This window comes from Dipodomys merriami, unplaced genomic scaffold (assembly GCF_024711535.1).
Source record: "Dipodomys merriami isolate MVZ:Mamm:240054 unplaced genomic scaffold, mDipMer1.0.p SCAF_19, whole genome shotgun sequence".
NCBI lineage: Eukaryota > Metazoa > Chordata > Mammalia > Rodentia > Heteromyidae > Dipodomys > Dipodomys merriami.
In genome coordinates, this window is record NW_027203270.1 from 19,025,927 (window position 1) to 19,047,722 (window position 21,796).

Consider the following 21,796-nt stretch of genomic DNA (forward strand, 5'->3'; position numbering starts at 1 on the left):
TTGCGGGGAGAGGAGTCCACGTGAGTTCTGTGTAGCTTGAGCCAAGTATAATGGTTCACACCTGTAATTCTAGCTCCTGCAAAGGCTGAGATCAGGAAAATTGCAGTTGAAGCCAGTTCAGGCAAAAAGTTCACAAGACTCCATGGCAAAACAGTAAAAAGCTGGGCATGTTGGCATGTAACATCCCAGCTTCAGGCAAAACATGAAGAGGATTCACAGACCAGACCATCTGGGGCAAAAAATAGGACACTATTTGAAGAGTAACAAAAGTAAAAGCTACAACTCACTGTACTGAGCTGCAGGCAGGTTCTCCCTGAGGCTGTGGAGCTCACAGCTCTGGGTGCTGGGAGGAAGAACGGATGGTAGGATGTGCCAGGGAAGTTGGCTGTAGTCTGCAGCATCTGGGAAGCTATTGCAGGAAAGATGAGCTCAAGAAAGAATGGGCCAGTCTGTGAGCAGAAATGAAAGATATTAAAAAGCAGCTAAAAAACTGGCATTAAAAGATTGAAAAAGGAAGTGGTGCTGTGGCTCAAGTGGTAGAGTGCTAGGCTTGAGCAAAAAAGCTCAGGGACAAGTGTCCAGGTCCTGAGTTGAAGTCCTTGGACAGGCACATTTTAGCAATGGGTCAACATTAAAAAAAAAAAAGAGGCTGAAAACAGAATTCCAATGGAAAGCAAAGATTGAAAACTGCTTTGAACAATTAAAACCAAGCAAAAATGAGTCCTCATCTGAACAAACAGCCTTCATGAGGGGGTTCCAGGTGATACCCTGTGAAATTACCACTAGGAAAGAAGCAGGGGAAGGCAATAAGGAATTAAGGCAGGCTCTTGTGTGAGAATTTTCTGTGTGCTTGTTGTCTATTGCTGAGTAACAAACCACTTCAAGATTCAGAGTTGGAAACAGCCATTAGTATCACTCATGATGCTCAGAATGGCTGGCGGTCAGTGGGCCACATGGTGCTCTTATACTGTGACCCAAGTCTGAGAGTTCATCTGGGGTATTTACTACCAAGTGGGGAGCCGGCAGCCAGTGCCATAATGACCAGTCCACATGTAGCTGTCCACCTCTTAACCTGCATCATGCTTAAAATCAGCCCAGTCCACGAGGATGAAGACTCACTGGAAGAGATGCTTCCCTTCCCCCGCAGGGGCCCAAAGTAACTTCCTGCCCCACTAGCATAAGTCATTTATTTGTACATAAACCTGACTGCAAGCAAAGAAATGAAGAACCTGACCAGGTCTGGAGGGCAGTGTGCTTCCCAGGACCTGTATGTGACCCGGACAATGCCTGTGCCTTAGGACTTGGCCAGGGGCACATTCAACATCCTTGGCTTTGTCAGGTCCTTCTGATAAGGTGGCCTCAAAGGGCTCCAGCACCTTCCACCTATGATACTGGGGTAACACAGCTGCTGGGCTGCTGGTTATCATCAGGGGAAAGAATGAGGGGCAGACCTCTGCCCCCACAGACTTGGCAGGATACAAACGAGACCACTGGTGTGTGGGAAGAGAGTTTGGTGAGTAGAGGGCACAAGAAAATCTTACAGGAGACAGGTTGTCACAGAGCAGTGCCTGGGTGGCAGGAATACACAAGGAAGCAGAGCACAGGGGGCCTCTGAGAAGTGACTGCCACCTTGAGGCAGGCCTCCACAGCCCCTGGCCCAGTCTCACTCGGCCACGCACCCACAGCACTGCAGCCGCCCTGCGGTGGCACCCCAAGAACAACACCCTCCACCAGATGGAGCCTCACCGACTGCAGACTAAGCTGCTTCCCCAGCCCTCTCCCCATAGCAGGAGATGGGTAGAGGTGTGTAGGGCAAGGACACAGCTGGAGACTGCATCATGATACAAATGATAAATTATATTTATACAGTAAATAAGTATCAACAGTCAACACAAGTTCAAAAGCAGCCACTGGCCCCTGGGACTGAGGCATAGCTGGTGACTTCTTTCACCATGGTACTTATCAGGAGGGGCACGGTGGCATGTATATCACGCGTGGCAGTGGCCGGTGGCTTCATGATCAGTGCAGTGGATAACAGGGACAGCGTGTGGGCTTCGGTCCCATCAGGAAGGGCTCTTGCTGCTACAGGACAATCACTGGACCCAGGCAGTGTTTCTGGAGTGCTGGCCTGTGGCCCAGGCCCCACGTTTTGGGGAAGCACCGTCCTGGGCAGGCATATTTACCTTCCCCTAGGCAGAGGAGCCCAGCCACCAACCTTCCTGAATGGCATGGGAGCCACAGCCCAGGCCTAGGCCCTGGAAGGAGTGGCTGGTAAGGAACTTGGCCTGAGCAGCCAGAGGGGCCTCCTGTAGCCCTGAGACCACTCCGGAGCCCCTCCTGTGTGGTGCTGAGGATCGGATCTTCTGAACCAGAGAGGGGCTGGTAGGAGGGTCTGCTGCCCTTGGAGCTGGAGGTGAGAAGTCCGCATTGCAAGGTGAGCCAGGAATGCTCACCAGACAAGCAGCAGGACACAGCATTGAGGGCTTGTCCCTTCCCTGGGGAGAACAAGTAAGTCTCTTCTGCTGTGTAATTTGGGACATAACACTGTAGTACAGTAGTGGGAAGGGTGAGGACAGCAGGAGGTCGGGACAGGGAATTAATCTTAGTGCATGTTTGTTAAAAATCCATCCCAAGCGAGAATGGACGTTTTCTGTCTCCCAATTAAGAGATGATTAGTTCTCAGCAGCCTAGGTCTGGAGCTGCCAAGTAAGACAGAATAGGGCCAGCCTTGGTCCCCTCACCTGTCTAGGCGTGGGGACTACCTTCCAGGGACTGTGGGCAAAGACTCCCCACCATTTCCACACAATCCCCCCCCCCAGTAACCTGAGCGTGGACAGAGCCAAGGAGCTAGGAGAGCCAGGGAGTGAAGCCACAGCACTCATGGTCTCCCCACTTCCCATCCACTGTAAACAGAAGTCCCTGTTGATCCCTGCGGGCCCCACTAAAAGGGAATTAGTTGACAAAAACTATAGAGTCACATTCATATGTTAGATTTTTTTTTCTTTTAACTTTCAGGATGTTGGTATATTGGTAAGAAAAAAGCTTCTCGGGGTCTAGCCCAAAAGACTGAGAGTCATTTGGTTTGGTAATTCTCCAAAAACAGGGAGCCAGAGAGAGGAAAGGCAACTGGAGGCTGAGTTCTTGTTGCTGTTGGAATTGTGTGTTTAAATATCGTTTTCATGTAATCAAATTCTCATATTTTTTCCTATGAAGAATTTGCTTTAGTTTTTCCATAAGGCATATTTTTGTCATCCAAACATCTCTCCTTTTTAAAATTTTCTTAAGAATTAGACCATAAATAAGAGAATTTAGACCACTAAAATGACATGTGCCAAGATCTTAATTCAGCCAGACCTGGTAAATTCTATCAAAACTAGACAGTTAAATAAGAACCACATTATAAAAATATTAGCCAAAAAAAGACTATTAGATAATTCTGCAAACTCAAATATGAAACTGTACTAAACAAAATATGTGCAAACGTGTACAAGCATAGAGCCACGTGGCAGGGTTATGCTCAGATTAGTTTTAAAGCTCGCTCTAGTGGGTTTAATTTGAGTTGTCCACGGTGGTAGTGTACTCTGAACTCACAGGAGTCAAAAGAAGTAAAGAGACTCACAGCCACGTCCCCGAAGGTCAGTGTCCAGTGGGCCTGTGTGTCTTCCCATCCACACCCAGGGCTGCCAGTGGGGTCCCCAGGGCTGTGGTGGGGGCAAAGACCAGTGGTAACTGTCCCAAGTCCTGGGCTAGGCAGCGTCTCAAGGACCCTTGGGCTGAGGCTGGGGCGAGGGCAACACTGGCAACTGGGCCTCCTGGTCCAAGGTCTCAGAGGAGCCGGGTTGGAGCTGAGCGCTGGGAGGAGCAGAGGGGCCCGCCTGGGGGCCCCCCCCTCATGTGCCGCTCAGGCTAGGAGGGTCTTGGCTATAACAACCCTTTCACCAGGAAGCTGGAAATAAAAAGCCCCACCCCCACCCACCTACCACACTCTCAGCCATCACCCCCAACAAATTAGAGTCCCCTGCCCAGAGTCCTCCGGAACGGTGCTCCCAGGGGTGCTCCAAGCACTTGCTCTAGGCAGGTCCTGGGTCCCAGCACTAGAGAAGGAAAGGGTTGGTTGTGCTGGAAGCCTGAGCTGCCGAGGGGGGGATGCCCACGCTGCTCACCATGTTCATTGTTGTGGGGCCCAGTGGTGTCAAAGAGGAGCCCCCAGCCCCCAGAGCTGAGTGTGGGGCCACTGAGGTCATAGAAGCCACAGCCATGGGCTCCACCCCTGGACCAGAACCAAAGGATGTGCTGCTCCCTAGGACAGGGCTCCCCCGCAGCTGGTTAAGCGTCAGTGGCTGGGGCTGGTTCACCTGGAAGGGGTTGACAGGAGCCGGGGCCGCAGCACCTGGGGAAAGAGTGGTGGGGAGAGGCTGAGCCGGTGGGAAGGCACTGGCCCCTCTAGGCAAGGTTCAAGCACCTCCAACACCAATGTGCACCCAATTCCCCAGCCCAGGTCAGGGCTGTGTCCTATTGCACCTCTCAGGTTCATAGGAGACATTGGCTAATGGCTACTGACCACATGGACACCCCCCCTCACCCACCCCACCCCCAACCCTGGTGGAGGTGGGAGTGGGCAGAGAGGAGCACACAACTTGTCCAGGGACACAGAGCTAAGAATATAGCAATATCAAGAACATGCCAGGCCTGGGGACCTCCCGCCCCTCTCTAGAGCTAGTGTCCAGGCTGTCAGCAGCAGCAAGGCAGGGAGACCAGAAGGTTCAGTAACAACAGTGCCTATGTGTCACCCTGTGACCCACATACAGACACCATGAAAGCTTGGGAAGCTGATCAGCCCTGTCTCCTTGGTATCATCATACTCCCCACATATACTAGGAAGCCTCTTTCATGTGTTGGCAAAACAGGTAGAAGTCAGAAGACATGGCACTGTTGGCTATGTCTCCAACCTGTCCTCTTCTCTCACCCTGCTGTTGCCAGATGTCATGCCTGGCCAGGGACAGCTCCAGTCACCACCTCTGGAGATGAGGTGTGTGTGTAGGCTGGGGGGGGGGGGGGGGGTCCTCCTTCCAGGGTCTGTCACAGGGCCTACAGTCTCCATTAGGAAGGGACAGAAACGAAGCTCTGTTCCTTGCAATTCCAAAAATGATAGCCCATGACCTGTGCAACCACTTAGCTCCAGCCCTGGGCTCCAGAAGGCCTGCCCAAACCCACTCCATTTTGATTTGCCAACAAATCTATCCCGTCACAGTGCCACAGAGAGCTGGAGCTGCCATGTGCCCCTGGCTGAGGGGGCAAGAAAGTTCTGGGCCACATCAGGACCTCAAGGCAGGCTGGAACTCAGGAGCTCCAAGACCAGTCTTTTGCCTGAGCACTCCAACCATCCTTCTAAGACGCCCAGTGGTTGCTGTTCCTGCCAGGCTGTGAGGGCACAGCCCTGGGCTCCCTTGTGGATCGCTTGTGGTTCGGGGCTAGGTCAGAGCTGACACCTGTTAGGGGACACATTCCTGCCCTTACGAAGGAAGGACTTCTAGAGGGGGCCATCTCCTAAGCCGGGCTGTGGGAAGGAAAGGAAAAGGATGTTCCAGAGGAGCCGAAGGGGGTCAGAGCCTAGAGGTCAAGAAGCATCCTCATGGCGAGGACCATCCCAGAGCTCTGTGTAGTGATGGGTGTGAAGCTCATGGGAAGAAGAGAGAACCAGGCTATAATGGCCCCGGACACGGCCAAGTCACTAAGGGGCTGTCCTATAGCAATGTGGTCTGTCATCCCCAGAGGACCACTCATGCTGAAGAGCCCAGATACAAAGGTTCCCTGATACTGGCTCTTTCTCATCTAGCATCCTGCCCACCTCCACATATACCCAGCCTACCCAGCCTTCTGCCAGGACTAGGGTGAGCCAAGGCAGCTTCTGCTCATTGCTCTCAATTTTCTGCCCACATCCTTTCCCTTTACACAGCAGCTTCATGTCCACCCACACAGCCCCAGAGAAGTACAGCATTCCTGATGGCTCCATTCCTTTCCAGCCGCAGGCCACACAGCTGGGGCACACAAGGAAGGGCCCCAAGAAGTGAGAGTCAGGGCCAGCATCTGGCTACACACTCAGAGAAAGCTCAGACATGTGCCTACCTGGTGCCAGGAAGGGGTTGAGGGACTGTGCCGGCGGGGTGGGCCTCGTCACCAGTGAGTCCAGGTTCACCAGGGCTGCATTGGGGCCTAGGAAGGACTCAGGAGTTTTCCGGGCACTGCTGGGCTTGCTTGAGGCAACAGTCAGAGGCTGAGACTCAAAGGGGTCAGGGCTTGTGGTTCCATTGTTCTGGGATGGCATAGAGGCCCCAGACTCAGCTGCAAGACAAGGACAAAGCACAGTGAGCAGGGGGCAGGGGGCAGGGGGCAGGGCCTGCAACCATGCGCCAAATGCTGCCCACCCCATGAGCATCAAAGTATCAGCCACTCCTGATGCTGCAGCTGTGATGCACAAGACCACATGTGCCCTGCAGTGCCCTTCCCCATTTCCCGGAATGGAGACACATAGTCTTTCATGGGCACCCACATAACCAAACAGCAAAATGCAGGGACAGAAAAACACTGAATGACGGGCAAAGAAAATTATCCAAAGAGTTCTGTTTAGCCCAACTGTGCAAAATATCAAGATGCTATCTGGGGTTGGTGGCAAAGCATGGATAATTTTTTTTTACACATCATTTTACATTTGAATTTTCCAAATTTTCTACAATGACTATGAATTTCTTAATAATACAAGGAAAGCAAATTGTTTAAAATTCAGCCAGTAGGTGTCCCGATAGGCTGGCAGGCATGAGATGGCTCGGCTGGGATGCACACGGCTTTGTTTAGCATCTCTGACGGTGTCCTACATCTAGGAATCCAGGCCCAGAAAATAATGTAAAATGTGAACTTAGAGTTGATTATAAAGATGTCACCACAGCATTATTTGTTGGAGCAAAACTTGAAACCAACCTAAATTGTTCTTCCCCAAAGTGATGATTAAGCTATTGTTGAACCACAGAGTTAGCTATGGCTGCAAAAATATAAACATATGCTTTGGTACTGGGGTTTAAACTCAGAGACTCACACTTCTAGACGGCTGCTCTACTGCTGATCTATGGTTCGAACCCTTTTCATACTCATTTTTGCGACATGGTCTCACTTCCAGGTATGTGCCTCGATTGCAATCTTCCTATTTATGCTTCCCAAGAAAGTAAGATGACAAGCTATTGATCAAGAAGGAGTCACACAAACTTGTTGGGGGTCCTGGCCTAGCCTCAAACTGTAATCTTATTTCAGCCTTCTAAATAGCTAGGATTCTAGGAACGAGCCGAGACCCTGATGCCCCATCCAAATTGTTTTTCTAATCATCAAAACCATAATTTGTTCTTGCCTAAAAATCAGGATGGGGACAGGACTGGGCTGTGACAGGGATAGAGGGACAAGTTAAATAAAAAAAGACTGCTAAGAGTTCAGAAGAAGACAACGGAAAGCAACACAGGGCCAGGTGTAGGTGGAAGGATTACAGATAATATTCATTTTCTTTAATAAACTTCCTAAATGTTCTAAAATAGGACTACTTGTACAACTGGGAATATTTTATTAAAGTCAACCTGTCACCATGGCCAAGCTTGTTCTCAGAGGTGGACACAGGGACAAACACGACACAGGACAGGTCAAGCTGAGCTTGGTCCTGCAGACTTGTGGGATATTGCGTCACTTTCTTTCTTTCTTTCTTTTTTTTTTTTGGGGGGGGGTCCGGTTGTGGGGCCTGAACTCTGGGCCTGGGTGCTGTCTCTCAGCTCTTCAGCTCAAGGCTAGCGCTCTTACCACTTGAGCCACAGCGCCACTTCCGGCTTTTTTCTTTTTGCTTATGTGGTGCTGAGGAATCGAACCCAGGGCCTCATGCATGCAAGGCAAGCGCTCTACGCTCTACCACTGAGCCACCTTCCCAGACCCATTGCGTCACTTTCTTAATGTAGCAACAGACAGACCCTGAAAAGCTGCCTCTGTTTCTCCTGGCTGGGTGTCCTTGAGCTGAGGGGATGGGACCAGACGTGCTAGATTTCTTGGACCTTAGACCAGGGCCCAGCCAGGCCTGTAGCTGCAGCTGTAAGAGGGGAGCCGAGGGGGGGCGCTAAATGAAAAGGGAGAAGTGCAGGAGGGAAGAAGGAGGTGGGAAATGAGGGCAAGGGCTAGAGCTGGGGAGAAGAGAAAGGAGGGAAGTAGCTATGTGTGGTTGAGAGGTGAAGCCGTGATAGATAGAGGTTACCTGGCTATCCCCATTCCACACAGTGATGTGCACCCCACCCTCCTAGACCTCTGCTTTTGCTCTTATCAAGATTACCTTTACTCCTAGGCCCCTTCTCTTTGTACCTCCCATGTCCTCCCTAACCAAGGGACCAGGGAAGGAAGCAGGCTCTGGACTAGACCCGGGTTTCCTGGGCAGGGATATGGAGACATGGCCACACAGGAAGGGCTAAGAGAGTGGCCATGCACACTCAGAGGCAGGGGTCTGGAGAGAGAAGAATCTCTGGGGAGTGGGGAGTGGGAGACAGATGGAGACTGGACAGGATGGATCAGACCTGAGGTGGGCTCTACCCGGAGCAGGGAAGCCAGGGGTAAGCAGTAGCTAACCTGGAGGCACAGCCCCAAGACAGAACACTGGCTCAATACAAGGAAAAGGCAAAAGAAAAACTCAACCTTGACTTGTGTGACTTCACACTGGAAGTGTGTGAGTTCAATACAAAGAGGGTGCATGAAGCTGGGCTCCCCACGCATCACTCTGAAGTCGCTGCCCCTGTGGAGACCCCCTTCACCTACCTGGTTTATTTGAAGTCCGCAGGTTGTCAAATTCAGAAAAGTCATCTTTAACTGTACCATTGAAATTACTGAAGAGCTCGAAGGACCCTGTGGGGACAAAGAGGCGGTGACGGAGGGCGAATCGTAACTCTGCACTGCGTTTGTTCAGTCTACATCCTGCGGGGTCAGGCTGGGGCTCTCTCTCAGTACCTCACCTCAGGTTGAACCAAGTCTCAGTGGCAGGCTGGGAATGTGGCTCAGTGGAAGAGTGCTTGCCTTGCATGCATGAAGCACATACACAGAAAAAGCTAGAAGTGGAGCTTCTGGTACTTCCAGAAGTGGTAGAATGCTAGCTTTAAGCAAAAAAAGGCTCAGGGACAGGGCTTAGGCACTAGGACTGCCCCCCCCCCCAAAAAAAAAAAAAAGTCTCAGGGGCAAAGGAGAGCAGGATGGACTCGGGCCTCCTGGTAGGCTGGAAAGGGAAGGAGCAGGGAGCCTGACCATTAGCTCCTGACTGCTCTACCATCCCACCCAAAACATGAGGGGCCAGTGATGAAGCAGGCACATCTGAGCTAGCTGGGTGCTGCATGCTGGATGAGGGTGTGTGGGAGTGACCCGAGTGGGTGCCAGAGCCAGCACCAGCCCTGGGTGAGGACAGAACCCATGGCAGAAGCCCCGTGCAGCGCCCCTTTCTCTCACCCCCTCAGGTGAGCATACAGGTACACCCAGGGACTTGGGAATACCCAATCTCAACAAGTACCCAGGATCTGGGGACAGAGCCAAAGGCTGCTAAGCAGGAGGAGGTGAACACAGCGCACAGACTGCTGCCAGGCACAGGGAGAAGCTGTGGCAGGAACCTGCGGGGCCAGAGGGAGAGAGGTGCTCACCGGAGGCGGAGCTGGGCTTGGCAGCGGAGGCTGCGCCCCAGGCGTCTGCTGTCTTCCCAGCACTGGGGGCAGGCGGCTGCGACGCTGCCCAGGGATCTGAGCTCTTGGGGACAGACTGTGTACTGGCAGTGGTGGGTACTCCCCAGGGGTCCACAGAGGCAGCTGGCTTGGGACCTGTAGCAAAATGGAATCAGAACTAGATTACTTCAGAAAGGTCTCAGCAGCTGGAAGGAGAGGGAAAAGTCACTGGGGGCCCAATGGGGTTTGTGCTCTGTGCCACACCCAGCCTGGACAGAGCTGGAGCCCAAGGCTACCCCCTGGGGAGTGTGCCAGGCCAGGATGACTGAGAACAGCCCCACTGGGAAGCACCAGAGGACACAGCTGAGACTCTGCAGGCATGCCCTGTCCCACAAGGGGCTTGCAAGGGGTTCTCTAAGCCAAAATAGATTATGGTCTGGAGGCCTGGCTTACATGGTGGATCTCCTATTAAGTGCAAAGCCCTGAACTGAAACCCCTGTAGGAGGGTGGTGGGGGTTGTCTTTGCTGGGTTATAGGAATTCCCAGTCATTACTAGTTTGCAAGGAATGGCTGGTGAATGTTAAGCTTTCTGTTCATATCAAGGTAATCTTTTCTAATCTGCTAATGTAGCACATCACTAGGCTTTCTGATGACTTGTCTCTTAACAATAAAGTTCTTCATGAGATGCTTTATCGTCTTTTGTGTTTTCCTATTCTTTTTGCATCACTATACATATATTCACCCACTGGTCCATGTGGTGGCTAGTCTCCCAGTGGGCTCCCTGTCTGGCTTGGTGCCATGGTTCCATTGGTCTCAGAAATGAGTAGGAGTGGTGGGAATGTGGCTTAGTGGTAGAGTGCTTGCCTAGCATATATGAAACCCTGGGTTCTTTTTTTTTTTTGTCGGTCATGGGGCTTAAACTCTGGGCTTGGGCGCTGTCCCTCAGTTCTTCAGCTCAAGGTGAGCGCTCAACCACTTAAGCCACAGCGCCACTTCCTGTTTTCTAGTGGTTTATTGGACATAAGAATCTCATGGACTTTCCTGCCAGGGCTGGCTTTGAACTGTGATCCTCAGATCTCAGCCTCCTGAGTAGCTAGGATTACAGGCGTGAGCCACGGGCGCCCAGCTGGGTTCCATTCTTTAGTACCACATAAACAGAAAAACCTGGCTCAAGTGGTAGAGTACTAGCCTTGAGCAACAGCAGCTCAGAGACAGTGCCCAGGCCTGGAGTTCAAGCCTCAAGACTGGTGAGAGAGAAAGGGAGAGAAAGAGGGAGAGAAAGAGAGAAGGGGAGAGGGAGAGAGGGGCAGAGGGAGAGAGGGAGAGGGAGAGAGAGAGAGAGAGAGAGAGAGAGAGAGAGAGAGAGAGAGAGAGAGAGAAGGAAAATGCATCCTGTGTGACCCTAAACTTTGGATATTTGTTTTGCTGAGGTTGGCTTTTGTGTGTCAAGCACAGAATTGTTTTAAGTAGTCTGCCATAGATTTTCAGCCACCTGCAGGGAACAATGCATTTATCAGCTTGTCCTCTCTGTTCTGTCCTGAGGTCTGTGGACAGAACAAAGACAACCCCCACCACCCTCCTACAGGGGTTTCAATTCAGGGCTTTGCTTCCTCTACTCTCAGCACTTCCTGGTGTCCCGTGTGGCAGGTGTACTGACAACTGTCTCAATTCCTGTCCTAGCGCCAGGTGCCAGCCCTTCACCTTTGTGCTGAGAAACACTGTCACTGAATACACAGTTCTGGACTTTTGATGACTGTTTTGTGGTTGCTTCAGTACATAAAATACCTTTTTTCTGTTCCTCCTTGTAAGAGAGATGCTTTTACTAGGAATAGCCGTCTAGGGGACAGTGATTTTCTTTGGGCACACTACAGATGCTTTTCACTGCACTCTACACTGCTGTGCATCTGCTGTCAGCCTCACTGTGCTCCTTCCTATGGACACCTGCATGGTACAATACTTGGCTGTGCTCTTTCCCTGGTGTTCTCTAGCTTCCTGAGGCTGAGAGTGGGAGGGAACCCACCAGGCTTTCAGGACCTGAGCAGCACTTGGCACCTGTCCAGAATTCTTGAACACCATTAGCTATTACCTTCCCAAACACCAACTCTCCGAAGAGATGCAAGCTGGACATCCTCACAACCTCCATGCTTGGCCCATCAGCTCCCCAAACACCCTGCCTGCCTGCTGCTGGGCCACTCAGCCCTCATCTTCTACCTCTCATTCCTGTGTGGATTCGCCAACGCCTCTGGATCCTCTCTTCACCATCTTTACATTCACACAGTACCAAAGCTATGCATTAACCACAGGTCTACCCTAGACTGAAATCCTAAGCCCGTTCCCGGACATGAGGGACATCTGGTGAGCCTGCAACCACCTGGCTAAGGCCAAGGCTCAGAAAAAGGCCAGAAGAGGTGGCAGGAACTTGCCAATCTTAGAGAGGACCAGGGAGTACTGCCCTGAGCTCAGAGCACATTCAGCCTGATCCCTGTCCCTCCATGTGGCTTCTTCACAGCCCTCAGCCACCCTCCTGGGTGGAAGGAGATTGCTTGGTTTCCATGAAGATGGACTCGCTGGCTTCCTGCCTAGGGGGCTCTGAAATGCCAAAGGGCCTCCACTAGGCCTATGAAGCCACCCGAGCCACTGTCCCAACTGCCCCTCTGTTTGGTAGACCAAGCACCATTGGCAGATGCCCCAGGAGAGAAGGGCATGCCTGGCTCCTGCCTAGGCATGTTGTGGTATGTACCTGTGAGCTGTGCGCTAGCACTCTGTGGACAGTTTTCATGCCTGGAGACTCCTATCTGGACTTACATTTTCTGCTGCTGCCCCAGCCACCCCATTAGGTACTCCAGAAAAATCCATCTCCCTCTAGAAGCTTTTCTGACCCCTCACCCTGGATGTCCCACCATCCTTCAAGAAACTAAACTCAGCCCTTGCTCTGCTGTCAGCAGAGGACACCTCACCAGGGTCTTGCTCTGACCTGACCAAGGGCAAGTAGCATGGTAGAAATGGATCATCAAGAAGCGAGCAAAGTACTTATCACCTGACTGTACTTATCACCTGACGTAGGTAAAGGTAGCCCCGCTGTACATCACTCTAAACAAAAACAAACAAACTTAAGCTAGGTGGCTCACGCCTGTAATCCTAGCTACTCAGAAGGCTGAGATTTGAGGATCGCAGTTCAAAGCCAGGGCGGGCAGGAAAGCCCATGAGACTCTTACCTCCAATAAATCACTCAGAAAATGGGAAGCCTTAAGCTGAAGAGCTGAGGACAGCACCCAGGCCCAGAGTTCAAGCCCCACAACTAAAAACCCAACAAAGAAAAAAGAAACAAGCAGAAGTAGGATATGATGTACCAGAGAGGGCAGGAAAGCTGCTCTGTAGGAGTCAGGGGCGTGAGCACACGTTCCCTGGCTGCTCCTGCTCACCAGCAGCTCACAGGAAGGGTACAGTGTGTACAAAGCCCGCATGGCCTTGGCTGGCTGTGCCACACCTCCAATTAACAGGTGTTTCCTAGGCAAAGGCGACACATGGCAAGCTTGGGCAACTGAGAGCCTCAGGCTGCCTCACCATCAAGTCTGGGACATTCTTTGGTTACACACACCAGGCCTAGGTACCTGGGGCTTTGCCTTCCTTGCCTCAGCTGCTTAGCACAGGTTGTGTGTTCCAGCTGGACACATTCTTGGACAAGGATATTCCAAACAGTTTACCCTCAAACTCAGAAGCTTATGATGTTGTTTTTTTGGGTGTTTGTTTTTTTTGGTCAGTCACGGGACTTGAATTCAGGGACTGTGCTGTCCCTGAGCTTTTCTGCTCAAGGCTAGTGCTCTACCACTTTGAGCCACAGTTCCACTTCTAACTTTTAGGTGACTAGAGATAAGAGTCTCAAGGACTTTCCAGCCTAAGCTGACTTCAAACCAAGATCCTTATACCTCAAGCCTCTTGAGCAGCTAGGATTATAGGTGTGAGCCACCATTGCCAGCTGAACACTTTAACTCTTAAAAACATAAGCTTACTGATGGCTCATGCCTGTAATCCTAGCTATTCAGGAGGCTGAAATCTGAGGACCATGGTTCAAAGCCAGCCCAGGCAAGAAAGTCCGTGAGACTTATCTCCCATAAACCACCAGAAAACCAGAAGTGGCACTGTGTCTCAAGTGGTAGAACACTCACCTTGAGCTGAAGAGCTAAGGAACAGCACCCGGGCCCAGAGTTCAAGCCCCGCAAACAACCTCCCCGCCCCCCCCCCAAAAATGGTGGAAGTGATGCTGTGGCTCAAGTGATAGAGCTCTAGCCTTGACCCAAAGAAGCTCAGGGACAACACCCAGGGCTCAGAGTTTAAGCCCCAGAACCCGGGGGATGGGGGGGAGGGGAGTTGGTGTTTCAAAGCTGGGATGTGGTACAGCACTTCCCTAGTAGTGTAAAGTGCTGAGTTCAAACTGCTATGCTGCAAAAATAAAAGTGTTTGGACCTTTCTGAAAGCACTCTTTCCATGGTGAATACAACAGCAGCATCAACCACAGGGAGGGCAGCGCTCTGTTCTTGGGTCAGCAGCAGGCAGAGCCTGTGGGTCAAGGCTGGTCACAGCACTTTGGATATGTGATGAAATATGTCTTTCAGTGCATACCCTGGCCGCCCCAAATCACCCACACCACCAAGAACAGACCTCCTAGCCTGGGCAAACGCTGTCGGGTTTCTACTCTGCAAGCTACTGGGCCAAATTTAGATTGTTCCAGATGAGCACGGCTCCATGAACACAGGTAGGCAGTCCTGTGGCTGGCACGGCTTTCTTTGGCTTTCTTCCAACATGGCCCCTATTCCCACGGTGGGAAAGCAGAGGGCTCAGGCCAGGGCCCAGCTGCGCTCAGGGATTCCTGCCGGCACACTGGCTCCCTCAGCAGTGGAGATGCTACAAGGCTCCACTGTGCCCTCAGCCGCGACATACACCCGATAAATAAATGCTTGTTGCAAACCAAGTGAGCGAGAGGAAAGGAGGATGGGATAAAGGTTGGAAAGACAAGCAGCTTCCGGCTTCCAGCTCTGTGGGGCCATTCACAGGGAGCATGTGTCCACTAGCCCAGAGCAGACCCATGAATATGGATGGGCACAGCAGGCAGTCCACAGCCAGGAAGGGGTCATCAAGAAGCCAGGAGCACACCTGCTACTGCTGGGCAGAAAACCCACTCCATCCTAGCCGAGGGTGGAGGATGGGCCAGGAGGGGCAAGGCGGCCAAGGCCTTCTGAATCGTGGGGCTGTGCAGCCTCGTCAGACCAGGTGGCTGCTTTGGGGGGGGGGGGGGGGCGCAGCGCAGGAAGTGCCCTGCTGACCTGGCAGGCTCCCGTCTCCCTCCTCTCAGCCTTGGGCACTTCCTCCCAAGGCCACTTGGCCCAGCAGCCCCCATGGTAATGGCAGGGCCACGACAAATGGTGGCTTTCAAAGAAATGTTTCTTCCTTCCGGGAGGGGAGGGAGGGAGTAGTGGTACAGCTCACAGTGCATGGGAAGAGGCTCTAATCATTTTAATTTATGAACTTGTCTGGGGAGTGGCCCTCAAAGTGCATTGCTGGGTTTCACCAGAGGCTGAGCAGTAAACCCCGTACCATACCCTGCCGGCAGCTGCTCACTCCTGCGGTGGTCAGCCCTGCAGAGGGACTGCCCGAGAGCATGGAGGATCCCAGCACCTCTCCCCACTGAAGGCAGGAACCAGGGCTGCAGGGCTACTTTGTGGAAGGGCTACTGGGGAAATGGCAGCATTGCCACACGTGGTGCAGCCCCACCCCCAGGGAGACTCCCCAGCTGCGCCTCAAGGGTCCAGCCCAGTCCACCAGCCAATGGTAAGGCTGGGAAGAACTTGCTATTTTTGTCTGACAGGTAAAAGATTCCCCCTATCCGTGGTAGAGGTAATGTGTGGAAGCCAAGGCTCCCTCCCACCACCCAGACCGCTGCCCTCAAACTCACAGCTGTCTTGCCACATGTGGCCCCGGTACCTGGCTCTGCCAGGGCCTGAGAGCAGATTTTCCAGAGAAAATGTCATGCATGGCTGTAGCCACTGAGGGAGATGTGCAACTGGGGTTTGAACTCAGGGCCTTGCATTTGCTAGGCAGGTGCTCTGCCACTTGAGCTATGTCCCCCAGATCACATGGCTACAGCTTGACAGAGGAATCGTGTTTCAGACTTGAAACTGAAGTCACAGCCACTGCCTGTCTCCAGCTGACCGGCCTCATACGGTCTTCATGTGTACTCAGCACAACCACAACCAGCATAACCTCCCTCAGGGCGTGGTACATATAGGAGGGCCAACATGGAAACAACCTTGGAATTGGTCTTTGATGAGTGAGAACTCTGGACAGTTCTGCCTGCCACATAAGGCGAGGGACTCTGCAGGGCATCAAAGTGCATCTAGGGCTTCACAGAGCCTTCTGGACCAAGTCTGAGCACTTGGAAGGCTAACGTCAGGCTCTGAGTAGACTCTACACACCCCTTTTCTCTCCCCTCCCACCAATTTCTGCTGCTACCCATGCCCTCACACCTTCCAGCCCCTCACAAAAGCTTTGACTACATGACACTACTAGGTCTCCTTCCCTATCTGCTCCTGACCAAGCCAAGGCTGAAGGGCTGGAACTATTACCTGTTCATCCCAAGGTCCTCACATGGCAGGCCAGAGCCTGGCACTTGGTACATTTTAAGAAACATGCAGGGAACTGAACTGAATACAAAGAAGGTTGGGGAAACAGGGACTCCAAGAGATACAAACAAAATGCAACAAGTCCTAGACAGAAAGCCCTGAGGTCAGCCACAGCCAGCAGGAATCAGATACCAAGAAGGGCCACCAAGATACCAGGCCAAGAAGCCCTGACAAAGCCTTGCCCCGTGCCCAGCAACTAAGAAACTCATGTGCCAGAAACATCACCCTGAGCACACCGAGTCTGCCATGTTTCAAATCTCCAACCAGAATTCCTCTTACATTTGGTATGAAGTAAAAACCAAGAAATATTCTTTTACTCTTACCAAATTAACTTAGTCTTGCTTTGCTTTAAATAACAAGAATTACAGCAAATGTATGCCCTTCTCATTAGCAGTGTGTAAGTACATCATTTCCAGCTTATTATAGCAAATTGACTTACTCTATCCTGGGTACAAGCCTGAAAGAGCTGAAATGTGTCCCATAGTAGGGACACGCCATTCTGATACATAGGGAGGAGACAGGAAGTGGACGTGCCTTCTACCAAAGCAGAAAACCATTCAAAACAGAAAGAGAATGTTGTGTCTCAGTCCCCAAGGAGGTGGATGAGTGTCCGCTGGGTGTCATTGGTGAGGACCGGATGAAACTAAGCCTCCCCAACAAACACCGAGCTGAAAGAGCATGAAGCCCTGCCCTGTCCCCAACACCCACCCAACATGCAAGCACTGAGCCCCAAGGGAGTCTTTACCAAATGATGGCCAAGGGTCCGAAGTGCTTGTGGGAGCTGCTGACCCACCCCAAGGGTTGGTCTGTTTAGCAGATGCCCCTGGGCCCCAGGGCTCGGCTTTCTGGGCAGAAGGGCCCGAGCTGGGAAGGGCATCCATTAAATCCAGCAGGGTGGTCTGCTGTGGGTGGGAGCCAAGCTGTTAAGACAAAGAGAAGGGATGGTTTCAGTTTGTTAAGAGGCACAGCAAATACCATGCAGTAACTAACCTCTTAAAGGTCTTTGAGGAGGGGTTGTAAAGGGATTTGGGGTTGAGCTATCCTGTCCCCAGTCTCATCCTCACAGTTCTACCAACGGTCCCACTCCTCGTAGACCCCACAGCCTCTAGAGTCCTTAGAGCTGCCAAACTCTTTTAGGATAATGTTGGCCTTTACCTGACCTATGAGATGCGCTTGCTCCAGAACACCAGCCTCCTGCATCCCCTTGGCTCTCCAGCTGCCAGCGACTACCCAATGCCGGGTGGAAGGGCCTCTGCCCTGTGGACCTGGGACATCTAAATAGGGGAGGCCACCAGAGCCATGGACTCTGCTGGGAAGCAGGGGTCCCCATCTCCTGACAGGGTGCCCCTAGTTTGTCAGGGCCAAAGCTGTATTCTGTCTTCTCTATGTCAAAGTGGGATGCTTGGCAGAGTAGGACGGTGTGGACGATGGAGACCAGCACCCCAGAGGCTTGCGCTGACACAGGAAATGATCCCTCAGCACTGCCTTTTAGCTTAATTAATGGCTGCCATCATCCCATAACCCTCACTTTACAGATGAAGGGATAAGACACAGGGACAGCCAGTGTTTGCTGTTGGTTTAGATGTGCTCCACGCCTGACCACCACAGGTGTGCAGCTGATGGCTGAGGGGTGAGCCTACTGGGAGATCTTATTTGGGGTTGGGAAGCTCTGGTGGCAACAACCACAGGGCAGCCTTCAACACTTCCCTTCCAACAAACTCATACCTCTTTCTTTTTGGGAACTTTAACTGTGTCTCTCCGGCTTTCTTCCAGGGCCATCTGCAATCTGAGGTCATCACCCCGCCTGAGGCGCTCTTCCTGTGGAGGGACAATGCGAGCTGGAGGCTGAGGGTAATGGTAACAACATCACAGCAGGACACAAAGCCGTGCTGGCCAGCAACAGGAAATGCACACTAGCATGCCATATTTCAAAGGAGGACTTCAAACCCTCGGAAACAGTGACTTTCTAATCCCCAGGGTGTTTTGAGACAGACCCTCCCTTGTGGTGTTGCCTGTAACTCCAACCCCTGGGGTCGTGCAGAGAGACCCACTCAGGCACCACTGAACTGGGGAAAGAGAATGCTTCATCGAAAACAGTTCCCCTCCCCCGCACCCTCCCCCCCCAAATAAACATGGCTTTATAATCCTTTCTATTTATAGAAGCAGTGTGTCTCCTTATAAAACATAAATCTGACAACTCAGGAAGCAATGAGACTGGAAATCTCAGCTCATTCTGCTTTCCACTGTGGATGCTCCCAGAAAATAACTAACTGGATAGTTGGTTCTATGATTCCTACCAGAAATGACTCATATTTATTTAAGGCACTCAAAAGACAGGGCTGCCCTCACTTTTATGTAATGATTAATTACAATCATTCCTTGTGCCTACTTCTTAAACTACTAAAAAGAGCTCCAGACATCTGCCTGCCGGGTGCTTCTCAGTGAACCCTCGCGCCAGCACCTGCCTCCCGGGCGTGACCACAGAGCCATGTACCTCCATGGACAGGCTTCAGAGCTGCATGCCCTCTACTGTGCAGACAGAGGCCATAGCAGATGCTGTCCACTGTCACTGAGCTTCAGGAAATTTCAGTTCCAGACATACCAACAATGCCAGACAAACCTCCCTGCCTTTCTCTCTGAAAGTTTAACTTCTAAATTATAGAAAGCTGCCCAGTATCCGCTCTATCCACCCACTTGATGACTACAACCCAAGACATGACAATCTCTAAGACCCCTCCACCCACATTTTAAAGCAATGCATGCTTATTCAAGAAAAACAGGCCTGGTACCGGTAGCTCATGCCTGTAATCCTAGCTACTCAGAAGGCTGAGATCTGAGGATCACTCAAAGCCAGCCAGGGCAGGAAAGCCTGTGGAGACTCTCATCTCCAATAGCTGGAAGTGGACTGTGGCTCAACATGGTAGGGCTCTAGCCTTGAGCACAAAATCTCAAGGACAGTAACTAGGTCCTGAGTTCAAGTCCCAGATGGCCCGAGTCCTTTGTTGTAAATATTTATAGTAAATTGCAAGGAATGTATCCTAGTTAATCATTACACAAAAAGATTAGATAAATGGCTTGCTGCAGAAGCACCTCTGGAAATCACCTGTTGACAGACTTTTCCCTTAGCAGTGACATTCCTAGAAATCTTTCCTTAATGTAACCTAGCTTGGGCTTCCTTCTGGGCTCAGACTGGGGGAGGCGGAGAAGAGAATACACTTGAGGCCACTGGAAGTAAACTCCGCAGGCACATCTGCATGTCACTGTCCTCCCTAGGACCCAACCCCTGCCCAACCCACAGCAATGCACATCCTCCCCTTAGGGACACTGACCTGCTCAGCCACTTCTCTGCTCATGGCAAGCGCCAGCTGCAGCTGCAGCTCCTCTTCTCCACTTGTCTGTGGCCGGGCCTGCTCCAGCTCAGAGGACACCCGTGGGGAGGTGGCTGTAGGAAGAAGACAAAGTCACTACATGCAAAGACAGGTGGTCCCTCTCATCCTTATCAGTTCTCTGGTCAGACCATCCCATTCTCATCTCAAGCCCACGGGGCCCAGCTAGAGCCCAGTGGTACAGGCAGACAGGAATGAGCTAGAGATGCTCCAAGGTTAAACTCTAGTGGCAGTCAAACATGGCTTCACAACTACATGAGGCAAATAGGCCAACCAAGAGAAAACCCCTTGAGTATGCAAACCCCAGCAGGCAGCTAGGCCTCAAGAGGACCAGAACTTCAGTCTTCTCTGCAGTGAGCAGTGAGATCACTGCTCCAAAGTGAGGGACCAACTCAAGAGTCCCAGGGCAGAGATCTAGAAGAGCTGCACCAAAAAAAAATATCCTTTAGCTGGGTGCAGAGCACCAGAGACCAAGGACTCAGTTTGAGACACACCAACATTTGAGAGTTGCACTTAGTGTGCTATAAGGATTGGGGAACATGAAGCCCATCCATTTCTGTAGGGATTCTGAAGTTTGGTTTTGTCACACTGGACACAGGTATAGACATTTTTTTTTTTCTGTATTAGCTAACTTGAACACTTATAGGCAGCTCCGGGACAGTTTTACTTTGCTTTTCCCTTAAGGATTAAATGCCTAGCTGGATGTAACAGACCCAAAATGAGGGAGTCCTTACATCCCAGGGCTCATAGAACCAAAGGATGCTTGTGGATTAAGGGACTCTGGATGACTGCAATTAGCTGTCAAGTGTAGGGAGTGCAAGTTTGTGTGCCATAGCTTCGCTAAAATCTTTAGGTCTTCCCTCCGATGGAAACCCTGCTTCAAGCCTTTGGGCTCCCCTACAGCTCAGCTCACCACCACCTCCTGCTTCAGCATACACAGCTCAGCCTGCTGAGCTGGCCATCCAGGATAGCCCCATCTTCAGCTAGAGCAGACTCTCCCCTTCCTTCACTGCCTCACTATAGCTAGGTGGATGACAAGATGCACAGATGGTGATCGATAGACAGATGGAGAATTCACAACTCAGGTGTAGTTCACAATTCAGGTGTAGTTGTTTTCAAATATCCTAACTGTGTGTTAATTTGCTTTTTTCTTTCAAAACTACCAGAATATGCTCATCTAAATGCTGCTTTTGCATATCTAAGCTCAATTTGCTTCCTAGAATCTGCCTCCTTGGGAGAAAGTAAAAGGTCTGAAAGCCAAAGGACTCCTGACAAAGAAAGGGCCCTGGCTATGGTGAACAAGACAGAAGAGGCCTAACTGCAATCTGGATCACAGAGGTGACAGAGCCACAGCTAACCAAGTAGAACACTTGCCTAGCATAGGCAACTGCCTCATGTCTCTCCTCTCACTGGTATGGGAAGGTCAAAATAATAAATAAATCAGTCCAGGTGCTGGTGGCTCATGCCTGTAAGCCTGGCTACTCGGAGGCTAAGATCTTGAGGATCACAGTTCAAAGGCAGCCAGGCAGGAAAGTCTGTGAGACTCTTATCTCCAATTAACACCAGAAAACCAGAAGTGGTGCTGTGGCTCAAGTGATAAAACACTAGCCTTGAACTGAAGAGCTGAGGGACAGCTCCTAGACCCAGAGTTCAAGCCCCATGAACACCACCAACAACAACAAAAAAGTCGGAAGTGAGGCTATGGCTCAAGTGATAGAGCTCTAGCCTTGATCCAAAGCAGCTCAGGAAAGCACCAGGCCCAGAGTTCAAAGCACCATGGCAATAAACAAACAAATAAACAAAGCAAACAAATAAATGTTGTGATTATAAAACACATACAGATACTCCTTTAAAAAAAAAAAAAAAAAAGCTGGTCCTGAGGCTTGAGCTCAAGAGTCTGGACTCTGGCCCAAAGCCTCTCTGTGCTCAAGGCTTGTGCTTTACCACTTGAGCCACAGCACAACTTCCAGTTTTTCTGTTTATGTGGTACTGAGGAATCAAATCCAGGACTTCATGCATACTA

The 21,796-nt window shown here is 51.3% G+C and overlaps 1 protein-coding gene across 5 annotated transcripts in view; it reads right to left on the reverse strand.

Moving 5' to 3' along the window:
• Positions 1 to 1,836: 1,836 nt before the first annotated feature.
• Epn2 (epsin 2) overlaps positions 1,837 to 21,796 on the reverse strand; it is an 84,626-nt gene continuing 64,666 nt past the window's right edge. For 3 of the 5 annotated variants that reach the window (XM_070027598.1, XM_070027595.1, XM_070027596.1), the window contains 7 exons: positions 19,717 to 19,829; positions 18,113 to 18,232; positions 17,133 to 17,307; positions 9,693 to 9,866; positions 8,827 to 8,913; positions 6,127 to 6,342; positions 1,837 to 4,390 (listed from right to left, as the gene is read on the reverse strand). In XM_070027598.1, coding sequence (XP_069883699.1) covers positions 4,095 to 4,390; positions 6,127 to 6,342; positions 8,827 to 8,913; positions 9,693 to 9,866; positions 17,133 to 17,307; positions 18,113 to 18,232; positions 19,717 to 19,829 — 1,181 coding nt within the window. In that variant the 3' untranslated portion in view covers positions 1,837 to 4,094. The remainder of the gene's footprint in view (positions 4,391 to 6,126; positions 6,343 to 8,826; positions 8,914 to 9,692; positions 9,867 to 17,132; positions 17,308 to 18,112; positions 18,233 to 19,716; positions 19,830 to 21,796) is intronic. The other 2 variants (XM_070027599.1, XM_070027597.1) reach the window with 1 other exon arrangement.